This window comes from Acartia tonsa, chromosome 3 (genome assembly GCF_053477335.1).
Source record: "Acartia tonsa isolate MP-2025a chromosome 3, ASM5347733v1, whole genome shotgun sequence".
Taxonomy (NCBI): Eukaryota; Metazoa; Arthropoda; class Copepoda; order Calanoida; family Acartiidae; genus Acartia; species Acartia tonsa.
In genome coordinates this window covers 3,944,702-3,961,089 of record NC_137262.1, presented here as the reverse complement: position 1 = coordinate 3,961,089, position 16,388 = coordinate 3,944,702, and the positions used below count along the sequence as shown (strand labels likewise).

General features: G+C 33.5%; 1 protein-coding gene across 1 annotated transcript in view; it reads right to left on the bottom strand.

The window, feature by feature from the left end:
- LOC145313083 (cartilage-associated protein-like) overlaps window positions 1-16,145 on the bottom strand; it is a 35,515-nt gene extending 19,370 nt beyond the window's left edge. Inside the window, exons 1-9 of the mRNA XM_080152348.1 lie at window positions 16,001-16,145; window positions 15,241-15,312; window positions 12,993-13,059; window positions 12,538-12,569; window positions 10,304-10,412; window positions 8,276-8,371; window positions 5,315-5,371; window positions 4,389-4,440; window positions 3,916-4,001 (exon numbers count right to left, since the gene is read on the bottom strand). Of these exons, the coding sequence (XP_080008474.1) occupies window positions 3,916-4,001; window positions 4,389-4,440; window positions 5,315-5,371; window positions 8,276-8,371; window positions 10,304-10,412; window positions 12,538-12,569; window positions 12,993-13,059; window positions 15,241-15,312; window positions 16,001-16,020 (591 nt within the window). The 5' untranslated portion in view covers window positions 16,021-16,145. The remainder of the gene's footprint in view (window positions 1-3,915; window positions 4,002-4,388; window positions 4,441-5,314; window positions 5,372-8,275; window positions 8,372-10,303; window positions 10,413-12,537; window positions 12,570-12,992; window positions 13,060-15,240; window positions 15,313-16,000) is intronic.
- Between the last annotated feature and the right edge of the window lie 243 nt (window positions 16,146-16,388).

Here is a 16,388-nt window from a genome sequence, read left to right as displayed (position 1 = left end):
AGCGAAGCGCAATAAATCTGACAATTGAACAAACGAATAGACAACATAGCGTGACAGAAATTTTAAAAGGAAATTATATAAAAGTCTGTAAGAAAATTTGATGATGATCTGTTGACGTAAAATTTCGTTAAATGCATGACGATAATCAATGTATATGAATGCACTATTCTTCACTATGTCCCTAGTTTTTTTGTGGGGGGGGGGGGGTGGTGTTGCAAGGGGGCCGAAAATTTATATTTTAGGAGTAAAAAATTTACATCCTATCTATAATACAAAGTAGCTTGATGTCTGTCTGTCCGTCCGTCCGTCTGAAGCTTAAGATCTCGGTAACCACTGAACCAATCGGATTCTACTCTTTAGGGAATATTCCTACTGGTCCTGTGGTGGTTTTAGTCTATTTTGTTGGGGGGTGGGAAATCCCTAACCCCCCCCCAAAAAAAAAATCCTCCCCCATTTTTTTTTTTGCAGAAGATTTCCTTGGTCCTTTTTTTGCAGAAGATTTCCTTGGTCCTTTTACGAATTTCACCTTAATTTTTTTTTATCACTTCTTTGGGCAAACCAGCCCCTAGAGGCTAGGGAGGAAGCCGCTAGTTATCTATAGTACAAAGTAGAATGATGTCTGTCCGTCCGTTCGTCTGTCCCTTCGGTAACCACAGAACCGATCAGATTCTACTCTTGAGGGAATATACCTACTGGTCCTGTGGTGGTTTTAGGCTATTTTCTTGGGGGGTGAGACACCACCCCCCCAAAGCAAAAAAAATCCCCCTATTTTTTTTTGTTGGAGATATCCTTGGTCCTTTTTTTGTAGGAGATATCTTTGGTCCTTTTTTTGTAGGAGATATCCTTGGTCCTTTTTTTTTGTAGAAGATTTCCTTGGCCCTTTTTTATCATTTCTTGGGGCAAAGCCCCTAGAGGCTAGGGGCGAAGCTGCTAGTTTATAATACAAAGTAGCTTGATGTCTGTCCGTCCGTCTGAATCTTAAGATCTCGGTAACCACTGAACCGATCCGATTCTACTCTTCAGGGAATATACCTATTGGTCCTGTGGTGGTTTTAGGCTATATATTTGGGGGGAGAGACACCCCAAACCCCCCATAAAAAACAAAAAATCCCCCTCAATTAAAAAAAATTATTTTGAAATTATGGGTGGCAGCACTTTATTTTTTTTCAAATTACCTCTTAGGGCAGAGCCCCTAGAGGCTAGGGGCGAAGCCACTAGTTATGTAATAAAGAAACATGGATATCTATATACTGGAACCAAAGACAATAAAAACGACTTTTATTATCTTTAAGTTGACCCAGATGTTAAAAATATATATGGAATGACTGTCAATTTTAAAAATAAAGCTCATAAAATAGTAAGAATAACAAGAGTTGTATATTATAGTTAACTAGCGGCTGCGATCCTAGCATCTGGGAGCTATGTATTTAAAGGAGTGAGGAAAGTAGGGAAATAGCATAAAACTAAAATTAGATATAAGAATTTAATAGCCTAAAACCATTCAGAGACCTGTTAGAAGCTTCCATAAAATGGAGAAATCATTCGGTTCAGTAGCTATCGAAATCTTAAGCTACAGACTAAAAACATTGATACTTTATATAATAGGATAGCAGTGGCGTGCTTAGGTTTGCCGGGGGGTAAAGGTAGTAATTGTAACACGAAATGGGAAATACTGGAATTCTAATGATGCTAGAAATCTTGGTTCTACCACTCAGAGTCAGGGAGGAAGGGAGGGGACAATGGATCTAAAATTCATATTTCTGACAGTCTTGGACTTTGGGTACCAGAACACATGCAACTTTTATCATTTTGGCAAATTTCAAAGACTTTGGGTACCAGCGCAAAGAATGCCGCTAAAACAATTATTCCTAAAGCAGACGACTCTTACTGAACTAACCAATACAAATACTAGCAGACTATTTGAAAAAAATTCAAAACAAGTTTATTTTGGTTTTTAAACAAAATAGGAACACAGTAATAGTGTCTGACTGATTATGACGTAACAAAAAAAAATTAGCCAATGAGAGGCCACTATAAATTTTACCATTGGTCAATAACGGCCTCTCATTGGCTATTTTTTTTTGTTACGTCATAATCAGTCAGACACTATTACTGTGTTCCAAAATAGTTTTCTTCTAAGAATGGGTGGGATAAACCAGAAATTCTACTGTGATACTTCTGTGACTGTCCATTCTAATCAACCCCTTGTCAAATATGAAAACAACCCTCAATCATGGTATTATTTTGTAAGAAACTGCCAGTACTAAGCTAGGTCATACCTTTTATGATAAATTACAGACTATTTACAGGAAAACAAGACAGTATATCATAATGTTAAATTCATTCGAATCCGGTGGACAGGAACCGGTTCTCATCAATACGAAAAAACTATGTCTAGCATCGTATTATAAACCGCTTTCTACGAATATAGAAATGTACAATCATAAGATTCGGCAGCTCGGGCTAAAAAAAATGGTTTTAATATAATAATTGTACATTCTATATCCGCGGAAAGCGGTTTATAATACGATGAAAGTAATAACTATTCTTTCAGTGTTTAATAATTTTTTATTATACAAACCTAATAAAGATTGCTATATCTAAATTTGTTGGAATTTTCTAGATATATCTGGTTTTGAAGATATTGAGTTAGAACTCTAAAATTGAATTAATTGCCCATTGTTCCCTCCCTTACTCCCTGACTCAAAGTACCTATCGAGCATTGAGACACACTCATCAAAAAGAAATACATAGAAAATTAGAGGGCGTGTACTTTTTTATTGCCTAACACTTGTGAGCCCTAGCCCTACGGGACTGCGCAATACCCAATATAACCTAACCTAAAGTAATAGAAAAAATAAATGAGAAACTACCCAACCCCCATTTATTTTCAATTTATCTTTTTTTAAATAAGAGTTAAATGGAATTCTGTGTTTGACTAGGTAATTTTAGGGAAAAGTAAAGGTCCGATGCAGAATGATTTTATTTTTTCTTTCGGCCCGCACAGCAAAGATTTTAAGTATGCGTCAGTCCGTTGGTGTGTGCGTAATCTATAATACAAAGTAAGAAGGTGTCTGTCCGTCCGTCTGTCTGTCCGTCCCTTAAGATCTCGGTAACCACTGAACCAATTAGATTCTACTCTTTAGGGAATATACCTATTGGTCCTGTGGTGATTTTATGCTATTTTTTTTTGGGGGGGGGGGGGGGTGGGACACCCCCAACCCTCCAGAAAACCAAAAAATCCCCCCCCATTTTTTTTGCTGAAGATTTCCTTGGTCCTTTTACAAATTTCGCCAAAATTTTTTTTTATCACCTCTTGGGTCAAAGCCCCTATAGGCTAGGGGCGAAGCCGCTAGTCTATAATACAAAGAAGAATTATGTCTGTCCGTCTGTCCGTCCCCTAAGATCTCAGTAACCACTGAACCGATCGGATTCTACTCTTCAGGGAATATACCTACTGGTCCTGTGGTGGTTTTATGCTATTTTTTTAGGCGGTGGGACACCCCCAACCTCCTAAAAAATGAAAAAATCCCCCCTCAATTTTTTTTAATTATTGAAAATTAGTGGGTGAGTTGGGGCTTCTCATCAGATACTTAATTTTTTAAAAATTATTAAAAAATTTGTGGGGGCATATCCAGAGGTAATTATTTTTTTTTCTCATTAATTACCTCTTGGGGCGAAGCCGCTAGTGTAATAATAGCTATCAAAAGCAATCAAAACAAAATATTTATGGCCAAATTATAAGAAGGGGCAGTCTGCGGCAACCCATAGCTGGGCAAAATAACGTTGAATCATGAAAAAAAAACAAGGATTTATAGTGATAGGGTTAAAACAAGAAAATATTGATAATATAAGAAAAATTTAAATTCAGCTGGAGCAAAACCGGTTAAGTATATTTACTTTACTAATACTTACTGGTTGCTCTAGATCAACAAGATCGTTCCTGTCCATTTCAGTGAGGGTCACAAAATAATTCAAATTTTCCTTCATTATAACATGATCTAAACATAGAAAGAAATTAGTGGATTTGCAAAAAAAAAGATATGTTCACTAAGATATATAAGTTGGAAAGAATTTAAATGTTAGAGGGAGATTTGAAATCTGCCGGATGTTTTCCCTTAAAGTGCCAAGCGGGCACAGAAACCTCCCCCCTACTTAAAAAAAAATATTTTAAAAAAGTGGAGAATTTTTATTCGTTATACCTAACCCCTTTGGGTTGGCTATACCTGCGGGCCCCGGGGCCACCCTGTACCCATATAAACCTAACCTGACCTACCGTTTGTTTTTGTATTTATTAAAAGATAAAGGGTTTGGGGGGGGGGGGGGGTGGATTTTCTGTGCTCAAATAGGAACTTTGAGGGAAACCATAATATTATTGAATACAATACCTGGATTTGCCAGTAGGTTGGTGTAGGCTGCATGGGCTGCCTTAGTTGGTTCCTGCAACAATAAATGTATAAGTATAGATGTATAATCCAGACAAATAACGGCCCCAAGTAGCGTAGACCCTTCTCGTCTGCTAACAAATTACTTTTTGTTCTTTTGTAGGGACTCGGCCGTGTTTATTTTTCTGACCCAATTAAACAGGGTTCATGCCATTAGGTGAGAGTTACATATTGTATAGCCCATACTCCCTCTATTCTTTTCCTAGAATTCTGCATCAACCAATTAAAATTTAGCATATCAATGTTAGTAACATAATCAAACATGCCCTACAAGGGAATCTACACAAGAAAAATCAGACCTCTATCCTTTATAGTGCCTGAGAAAATCTAAAATTTGTTAGGATGGACAGTCGGACGGATGGTTCGACCCTAGTTATAGAGCAGATTGCGCTACTAATAATGACGCTTCTACTAGAGATGAATCTTATCTATAATACAAAGAAGCTTGATGTCTGTCCCTCCGTCTGAAGCTTAAGATCTCAGTAACCACTGAACCGATCGGATTCTACTCTTCAGGGAATATACCTACTGGTTCTGTGGAGGTTTTAGGCTATTTTCTTGGGAGGTGGGACACCCCCAACCGCCCAAAAACCAAAAAAAAAATTTTTGTAGGAGATATCCTTGGTCTTTTTTTTTTGTAGAAGATTTCTTTGGACCTTAACTTGTTTTTTTTACGAATTTCACTTTAACTTTTTTTTATCATCTCTTGGGGCAAAACCCCTAGAGGCTAGGGGCAAAGCCGCAAGTTCATAAAAAAGTATAAAACCTTCCTCGGACCATAACTAAAGTGAACAATCGGTCCTACGGTTTTCGAGATCTTAAGGGACATACAAGTTCAATGAGAAATAAATATTAAAAATCTCATTTACCTCAGTTTGAAAGTAACACAACTGAAGATAGTCATATGTTTTTAAAGTCTCAAAATCCTAAAAAAAATAAAATAAAAAGTTATAGCGGCGAAAAAGCCTGAACGTCCATCGTATTATATTTTAACCCCCCCAAAAAAAAAAAAAAAAAAAAATTTATAATAAAAAAAATTTTTGCGCGCTTTGCGCGCATTTTTAATACTATATATTTAATAAAATTTAAATTACCCCCCCAAAAAAATTTAACCCGCCATTTTACACCCCCAAATACGAATTACCCCCCCCCCCCCTTAAAATTGTTTACCCCCCACAAAAAAATGGTTAAGACATAAAAATCTGCCTAAGGTTTTGATTAAATCTTCGAATTCAACTTTAAATTTCATAACTTTTCTTTTGCTCAAAAAAAAATTCAATGCTCAACTTTAAAGATATTTTGTTGCAAAAGATGTTTTAGTGACAAAGCTACTCAATAATTTTAATAAAAAAGATATCAAAAATTTTTATTTTGAAAAGCACAAAACATGAATGTACAAAAAGGTAAAACATAAATTATATAATTGATTTCCCATTTGTTCCCTAAGTACGACAGATAATCCAACTATTGCAAAAGCTATTTTAAGCTACATCATCATTAATTTAAAAATAAATAATAAGATGACTTATCATACATACAAAATTTGTTTTTTCAAATTTAGATTTTTGTTGGAAGTTTGAAGCTTTTTTAGCTAGTAGTAAATATTGAGATAGGATGAGGGTGATACGTAAAAAGTCGGAAACTAAGATTCAGCTGACCTTGAAAACTCAAAAATGCAGGGAAGGACATTGGACTTTTAAATAAACTAGTACCCAAAGTTTTCTGATTATGCAAATTTATAATCATCTTATTAGTTGGCTTAAAACATTGAGTACCTTTATTGAATTTTGTTTGGTAGGTTTAGAACTAGAAATGACATAACAATTCAAACAATAATTGTAATCCAAAAGTTGTAATATTGTTTATTATAATTGGAGATATTAAATTTTATTATATTAAATTATTATATCAATTTATCGTCTATTGTCTTATCCCTTAAGATCCCTGCAAAAACGTCTTAATTTTAAATACAAAGTAGAATGATGTTTGTCTGTCTGTCCGTTCGTCCCTTAAGATCTCGGTAACCACTGAACCGATCGGATTCTACTCTGTGGTGGTTTTAAGCTTTTTCTTGGGGGATAGGAAACCACCCCCCCAAAAAAAATTTTCTGGAAAAACTACTTCAAAATTAATGGCAGCACCAGAAATACTTAACTTTAAATTTTTTAATAGTTATTTCTCGTATCGTATTATAAACGGCTTTCCGCGGATATAGAATGTACAATTATAAGATTAAAACTAGTTTTTTTAGCCCCGTGGTGCCGAAGGCACCGGCTAAAAATACTAGTTTTAATCTTATGATTGTACATTTCTATATTCGTAGAAAACTGGATATAATACGATGCTAGACATAGTTTTTTGATCCGGTGGAATAGGAACCGGTTCTCATGAATACGAGAAATTATATTATTATATATGATTTAATTTATATTTTAAACAATCGAAAGAAAATATTTTATTAGGTATTCTAATTCTAATTTTATTTTGTAAGATTTAAACTTTTTAAAATTCTTGTAATTTTATCTTAAAAAACTTTTTTTGTATTCTTTGAAATGTTGGATTAGATAATTTGTAAACTTTTTATTATTTCTTAATTTCATCTTAATTTTTAGCAGTGATATTAAGGACGATAGATTGATGTACTCTCCCAATTATGATACACAAAATTACCCCATTTTTTCTAGGTGAAACTGATCACAGCCAGTTTGTACAGACCAACAAAGAATTTATAAAAGTGTCCAAAGGTTTTGAGCTTTCGTACGATTACGATATATCTTTTATTTATAAAACTTTGGGGACTAGTTTAATCCACAGTTTATTGTCCCATTCCTTCCTGATTTCTAGGGATTATAAAACATAAATAAAAGCAAAGCTTCTCACATTCTGGGATTCAGTACGTCCTTATCGAACATCTCTTTTCATTTATTTAGACATGTTAGAATTTTCATATCGATTTTAAACCGCTGATGGAAAAGTTGGAGGTAATTCATATCTTAATCTCTAAGATCAAGCCCGGGGGCAACAAAAGGCTCTTATTCAAATTCCTTTTTTAAAGCCACGCTATTCTTAAATGATAGTCGGCCAATAGTCCTTAAAGTGTAGCTCATATAATTTATTTTGGCTTCCAAACGGCTAACATTGCCTGTCCGAATGTGTAGACTCTTTAATCAACAAGGATGACAACATCCATAAAAGCGAAGCACTAAAACGGTAGGACAAACGGACATTAACACTTGTATAGTGTCTGAACTGAATAATCAGAATATAAAAGTATAAGAGTCGACGCAAAATTGTAAGTAAATTTGTTGAAAAACTGCTTGATACAGGATAATGTTTATGGACATACTTACATTTTTAGGACTTGATTATAGAGTTGCTTCGCTTATAATACTGTTCTTTGATGTCCCAGGAATTAATATACCAAAAATCAGATCAATCGGATTATTAGATCACATAAAAATTTGTTGTTAAAAAAGTAGAAAAATCAATATGTTTAAAATGGACGTACGGACATTCTTGTAATAATTATAGAGTTGCTACGCTTTCTAAATCGTACCTAACTACTACAGAAATCACCATGCAAAGTTTGAAATCGATATGTCAATTCTAACATGCCTAAATTAACGAATAAAGCTATCCGTTTCGGACGGACGGACCGACCCTAATTATAGAAAAGCCTCGCTTTTAAAAATGTATCGGAATATTCCTACACTGTGCATCTATTAATCCAACCAAGGATATTATTATTCTAGACCAGTGTCGTGCACAGGATTTTGCCCCCTTCTGAAAGCCTCTAATCTAGACGATCTATTGTAAAATGAATACTATACCTTGACCAATTTATAATCCTCAATTTGTTCAATTCTGTTGGGATTCACTTTGCCGCGTTTACAGTTCATCAAACACAGGGTTTCTTGAATCAAAGCCTATGAAAAATCATATTATACCAAGATGGTTTTATGCCATTAAACTGCGCCCCCTATCTTCCCGAGTTGCCAGGGGCAAGAAGAATCTTGTAATACTTCTCCCATTTGTTAGCTTAAAATCTTTGTACACATTCATTAAAACTTGATTAGTTACTTCAAACTAACAGTGTCCGAACGTTTCAACCAACAATGATGTATCTAATAATTTTTTTATGTTATAGTTTTTCAATCAAAAGGCTTTGCATTTAGTTAATAAAGGTGAATTCTTAAGGATTATTAATTCGTTGTTTGATATGGTTAGATTCTCATCAATTTAGTAAGTCGAAATTGACCCATCAGAGGTCCTATTCCGACACAATTTAAGAGTTTTCGCTTAAAGGCAATGAAAACCAGATTTATCCAGAAAATTTGAACCAAATTGTAAAGTGATCATGGTAATCTAATTTAGAACAAAATTAGTTCTAAGAAAAAAATTCGAAATTGACCCATCGGAGGTCCTATTCCGACACCGTGCAATTGCATAACAAATTTAACCATCAAATTTACTTTTTTTCTGAGAATCTATTTACTTTCAATATCTTAAAGTGATTTTAAATATTTCACTTCAAACCTTTTAAGTGTTTACTGAAATAAATTGAAAAAGTACAAATATTTTTCAAATCTTTTTTTTCCTTACGTTACATAACCCGTATTTTTTCCTATTTTTAAAAACGAAGCTTTTATATTATTATGGTCAGTCCGTACGTCCCTCCGTCCGTACGTAAAGGATAGCTTTTTCCGTTAATTTAAGCATGTTAGAATTTTCCTCTCAATTTCAAACTTTGTATGATGATTCCTGTAGTAGTTAGGTGCGATTTAGAAAGCGTGGCAACTCTAAAATACATTTGGATTCTGATTATTCAGTTATGACACTCTATAAGTGTTAAATATGAGTTTTTCCTGCCGTTTCAGAGCTTTGCTTTTATGGATGTTGTCATCCTTGTTTTTTTATAAAAATGTAATGAGCAAGGGTTCTCCTTCATATTTAAGACATCATCTAGAGAAACCAAGATTATTAAACGCTTGAAATAAGATGCGATACTCAACGCAAACTATCAGTTAATTAACATCTATGAACCTACCAACCATTTGATTGCAAGACCTTTGTCTGAAAGTCCTAACTGTACATGGTAATTAGTTGCACTTGCTTACAAGCCAAGTTATTCTTCCTACTCCTACTCTTGGTGTCACGCGCCTGGCAGCAATAGATACAATTTTTAACATCTCTGGCATAAATTTCAGACTCGGAGCAAGCAAGCTCTCAATTACGGTGAGGCCGCAGGTTTTGAAGGGGTTACCACATAATGTTTAACCATTGATTTAGTATATGACAAGTATGACAGCATGCATTAGTAGCAGAAACCAAAATAATCATAGACAAACGGACAATAGTTATAGCAGGGAAAGGGAAATGTGATTCTGACAAACAATTCTAAAGGAAAATTTCCCTACAACCCCTTTCTTCTTTTCCTCCCCTTCTTACCCACCCCTCTTCAGTTATATGAAAAAAAGATATACCCCCACCTTACTCCAAAGGTTTCGTGATTTTTTTTGTAAAATAGATTTTTTGAATAGCTAGGCCTGAGTTATAGCTATAATAACAAAGAAAAGAAAGGGAGAATACGAAAAAATCATCAAATTAAATTACGAATAAGTGTTTATTTCTTTTATATCATGACCAACAGAAAGACGAACAATTTTTTGGCAATATTCGTTACCAGCAATATTTTACCGTGAACTGCAGTAGATCCGAACAATCAATGTATAGACTAGAGTCATAGGAATCTTAAAGAAAAATTTTAGCTGATAGCAGACGAGAAAATCCCGCCATAGCGTTAAGGACTGACTGACGGACAGACAAAGTGAATTTTATTTAAATTTAATATATGTTACCTCATAATGTTTAAAGTATGGATCTTGATTTGGAACTATGGCTGGATAATCTTTCTGCTTACAGCCCAGACGACACGAGTTCACTATTCTGTTGTAATCCTTGTATTCCCTAAAGTAGTAAAAGAATGTTTGTCTGTCTGTTTGTACAATTGATATATGCGACCATAGGATGAGAACAGTTTTTTTATGTTTAGATTCGGACAAGGATGACAACATCCATTAAAGCGAAGCTCAGAACTGAATATAAAAAATAAAAATATAAAATTGCATAACTTTTGCAATTGCAATTGCAAAACTCATTTTAGAGATGCTTTGCTTGTAATATTGTACCTTATTTTAATAGGAATAAGTACTCCAAAAATAAGATCAATCGGATGATTTTATCACATAAAACATTGTTGATAAAAAAGTTAAAAATCAACATGTTTAAAGTGGACGTACGGACATTCTGGTAACGATTATAGAGTTGCTACGCTTTCTAAATCGTACCCAACTACTACAGGAATCACCAAAACAAATAACCAAAAAACCTATCCGTTGCGTACGGACAGACGGACGTACGGGCCGACTCTAATTATAGAAAAGCTTTGTTATTTAAAATATTGAGCTTATAATTACTACTAAAATATTAAAATTTTACAAATATTAAGGGCTTGCCAACGATCCCTCAAAATCATTAATTGCTCTAAACTGTTTATCAATCCATCAAAAAAGTTGCATATTAACAAAAAATTATAATAAACATTTTTTGGCAGTAATTCAAAAAAACTTTTCTTAGCTAAAAGTCTTAAACTCATATAATACAGGGTGTTTTTTTTTAATGGAACAAAAGTATTGCTTAATATAACCCACTTGCCATTAAAAGAAATTAATAATCTATATCCTAAATTCTTCATTGGGTTGGGGAGTTTTGTATAAGAAAAAAATGTTTAGCGATTCTCAACAAATTATGCCTTAAAAACCGGTTTTTCCAAAGTACCTATTTTTGGAAGATTTTTGGATCATGACCAATTTAAAGAGTGTGCAAAAATGCGTACATTTTTAAAAATCAAATTGTACGGCTTGTGTTAATAGTAGAAAATTGTTACGCATACCGTTAGAATTGTCATAAACTCTAGTTTTTGGAAATACATGTATTGTATTCATGCTATTTGTAGTATAGAAGCTACATTGGAAAATGTGAGAAAGGTTTAAAAGTTTTCAGTAAGTTTGGACATTTTACCACATAGCTCCTAAACTATACGCAGCACAGGAATACTTCTTAATCACCCAAAAACTAGAGTTTATGACGATTCTAACAATATGCATAACATTTTTCTTCTATTAACACAAGCTGCGCAATTTGAATTTTAAAAATGTACACATTTTTGCACACTCTTTAAATTGGTCATGATCCAAAAATCTTCCAAAAAAAGGTACTTTGGAAAAACCGGTTTTTAAGGCATAATTTGTTGAAAATCACTAAATATTTTTTTCTTATACAAAACTCCCCAACCCAATGAATAAATTAAGATATAGATTATCAATTTCTGTCAATGGCAAGTGGGTTATATTAAGCAATACTTTTGTTCCATTAAAAAAAAACACCCTGTATAATACTCATAATATTCTTGATTTTAAAAGGATATATATTTATTGGATTCATTCGTTCTTAGGTTTTAAAAAGCGGATCTTTTTCTATAATTAGGGTCGGTCCGTCCGTCCGGAACGGATAACTTTTTTCGTTAATTTAGGCATGTTAGAATTGTCCAATAGATTTCAAACTTTATATGGTGATTCCTGTAGTAGTTAGGTAAGATGTAGAAAGCGTAGCCACTCTATAATTATTACCAGAATGTCCGTTCGTCCATTTTAAATATGTTGATTTTTTTACTTTTTTAACAGCTAATTTTTATGTGATCTGATTTTTGGAATACTGATTCCTAGGACAACAAAGTACATTGTTATAAGCGAAGCATCTCTATAATCAAGTCCTAAAATGTAAGTATGTCCTTAAACAATTTTCTGTATTTAAGCAGTTTTTCAGCAGATTTACTTACACTTTTGCAACATTCGACTTTTATACATTTATGTTCTGATAATTTAGTTCTGACACTATTCAAGTATTAATGTCCGTTTGTCCTACCGTTTCAGAGTATCGCTTTTATGGATGTTGTTATCCTTGTTATATTGAAATTTGATTGAGTTGAACAAAGTTTGGGATTTGTCCATTTCACCATCCCTACGATATTTACCTTAAAGCTTCCTCAATGTACTTTACACAATCCTGAAGTAAAGATAAAAATAATATTGTATAGTACAAAGTAGTAGGATGCCTCTCTGTCCGTCTGTCTGAGGCTTAAGATCTCGGTAATAATTTAGAAGAAGACGAAAGAGGTCTTTGAAAAAAGAAGGGAGAGGTAGTTGTCTGTATATACATCTATACTATAGATCTGTTCCCCTAAGTTTATTTTTTATCTTAGACCATAAAAGGAGGGGGGGCAGTCTAGGGGCGACTAAAAATCATTACTTTTACATAGACGTCAAAGGGGGGGGGGGTAAAGTGGGGATTACCCCCCCCCCCCATTCAAAATTTACCCCTAGCTTGGGGGTGCCATAGGCACCTTCAACCATTTAGGAGGGGGTAATTACCCCCCCAAACAATTTGGACGCTCCTGACTTTTATCAATGTATTAATAAAAGTTTGAACCTGAAAGTTATTTTCCAAATAACCATCCACTCCGATTCTGTACAGCTGTTCATAATTCAGATACTCTCTAAAAAAACATTAAATTTATTTATTTTTAAACCTTAAAGACATTATGTCGATGTCAATAAATTTTACAGAGTTAAATTAAAAGAAAATAAAACCCTCGAGTCTTTCGTTATGTTAGATTTTTTGGGAAATGTTTAAAAGGCCATTATTTTCATTCCATCTTAAAAGATTAAATTTATATTTCGATTAGAAATAATTAATAAAATAAGGTTTGAAGTTCAATATTAAAGATTGATTCCTAATGAAATAAATGAATGAATTTTGAAGCATTCATTTAAAAAAGTTCTGTTAAAAATTCAACAAAAAGGCAATATATAAAAATAATATGTAATATAATTGACAATATTTGCAGAAATCCGACCAAATTTTCAACCAAATTACAAATACCCGGAAAATTCAAAATAATGGATTTTAGATATACGTGGATATATTGACTGGGCAAAATTTGTTTACAAGCTAGATTGCTAATATGAACCTCATTTATTGGTCAGTTTGTTTATCCAGTAGAAGGAAAAGGATGGGGTAACGGTGGTGGGTATTTAAGCCAGCTGGGAGTAATAGTTTATTAGAGTACATGAAAATCTGGTGCAAGATCCAAGTAATAATATATCAATTTTTTAAAATATGCCAAAAATTTCATTTAATCCCCGAATTAGTTAGAAAACTGGGAAAAGTAAAATGTAAAAAGTACACTATAAAAAATTTTCAATGTTAATTTATTATTTGTATTTGGCCATATTCTTTTATTCAAAACGGGTTTTTGTTGATCTTTAAAACTCGAAAAAAAACTACATCTTTATTACATAAACTTTGATATATTACGTTTGTTAAATCTTTTTAAAAGCGAAGCTTTTCTATAATTAGGGTCGGTCCGTCCGTCCGTAACGGATAGCTTTTTTTTGTTAATTTAGACATGTTAGAATTGTCCTATCGATTTCAAATTTTGCATGGTGATTCCTTCAATAGTTAGGTACGATTTAGAAAGCGTAGCAACTCTATAATCATCACCAAAATGTCCGTACGTCCATTTTAAACATGTTGATTTTTTTACTTTTTTAACAACAAATTTTTATGTGATCTAATCATCCGATTGATCTGATTTTTGGTATATTGATTCCTGGGACAACAAAGTATAATGTAATAAGCGAAGCAACTCTATAATCAAGTCCTAAAAATGTAAGTATGTCCATAATCATTATCCTGAATCAAGCAGTTTTTCAACAAATTTACTTACAATTTTGCTTTGACTCTTATACATTTATATTATGATTATTCAGTTCTGACACTATACAAGTGTTAATGTCCGTTTGTCCTACTGTTTCAGTGCTTCGCTTTTATGGATGTTGTCATCCTTGTTAATATATGGTTTGATGCTTGATTTATTTTCCATTAACCTACCCTTGTTACTTTAATGAAAGAACATAATGGAGGGAAGTGGACCTTGGCGTGTAAATTACACTGGTACCCAAAGTTTTATAAACACGATCTCTTATTCTATGGCTCAAACACTTTTGGTACTTCTATTAAAGAGTCAAAATATAAGTGTCCAAACTTTTCAAAAAATAATTTTAATCTACAGTAGAGGTATTTTTGTTATTCATTATTGGGGATTTATAACAATTTATCTGCCATTGCCTTATCCCTTCAGATCCCTTGTGAAAGTTTACCTGTTGGGACTAGATGGGTATAAAGTTCCATACTGACTTGTATCTGGCAGGTTGGACAATATCAACAAAGTTTACCTGTTGGGACTAGATGGGTATAAAGTTCCATACTGACTTGTATCTGGCAGGTTGGCCAATATCAACAAAGTTTACCTGTTGGGACTAGATGGGTATAAAGTTCCATACTGACTTGTATCTGGTAGGTTGGACAAGATCAAAAAAGTTTACCTGTTGGGACTAGATGGGTATAAAGTTCCATACTGACTTGTATCTGGCAGGTTGGCCAATATCAACAAAGTTTACCTGTTGGGACTAGATGGGTATAAAGTTCCATACTGACTTGTATCTGGTAGGTTGGACAAGATCAAAAAAGTTTACCTGTTGGGACTAGATGGGTATAAAGTTCCATACTGACTTGTATCTGGCAGGTTGTGAAAGTTTACCTGTTGGGACTAGAAGGGTATAAAGTTCCATACTGACTTGTATCTGGCAGGTTGGAAAATATCAACAAAGTTTACCTGTTGGGACTAGATGGGTATAAGGTTCCATACTGACTTGTATCTGGCAGGTTGGACAAAATCAACAAAGCACTGAAAGCATAAACAAGGATGACAATAATCATAGGCCGAAGAATCTCGCTAACCGATATTGTTATTCTTTACATGGTAGCTTCTTATAGGTCCTGGGAAGGTTTATAACTATTTTGGGGGAGGGTACTACAACCCCCCCGACGAGAAATCAACTCTAGAAAAATGACCCTCCCAATTTCTTTAAAAACTTTTTTCTTTTTAAAACTACAATTGAAAGAGAGGGAGTCGTCTCCCCACCCCCCCCCCCGGGCCCCCCCCCTCCACCCCTTAAGAGTCCCTATAGGCCTCTAGGGGTGTAGCTGAAAGTAAGGCATATAGAGTAAAAGGAATTAATAAAATCATCATGCTTAAAATAGATCTACGTACTTTTTGGTAACGATTTCTATATTATATCTTACTCTTGCAGGAGTCATAATGATAAGTTTTGAAATCGATCGGACAATTCTACCATGAAAAAAAAATTAACGATACGTGCTATTTGTTTTGACGGAAGTTCATCCAAAGTTTGAAATCAATCAGATAATTATAACATCCCTAAATAAACGATATGTGCTAACCATTGTAACCGTAAGTACGGACATACGCACATACATACCCTAATTATAGAAACACTTCGCTATTGGGAGAAAAATACGTTTTAAATTTGTTTCTGCAATTTTTCGTAAGTTTAAAATTTTGAAGTTCTTACCTTATTAAATGATATAACATTTTTGTTAATAAATAGATAAATAACAATTAACTTAATAATCACAATTTATATACATATTATATTAGAATCATATTTACTAAATTACATACTTATACGTGTATTAAAAACATTACTGACTCAACTTTAGTTAAGTATGTATGTTTTAGTATACAGGGGTTTAAGGGATAAGACAATGGACGATAAATTGATTTACATCTCATATGATAATAAACAAGATTAACCCATCTGTAGATTAAAATTATTGGTTGAAACATTTGGACACTATAACAGTTTTTGAACCACCCAATCAAAATCAGTAAAAGTACCAAAATCTTTTAAGTCAACGATTAAGATATAAATTTTGGGTAACAGCATAATTTACAGCCCG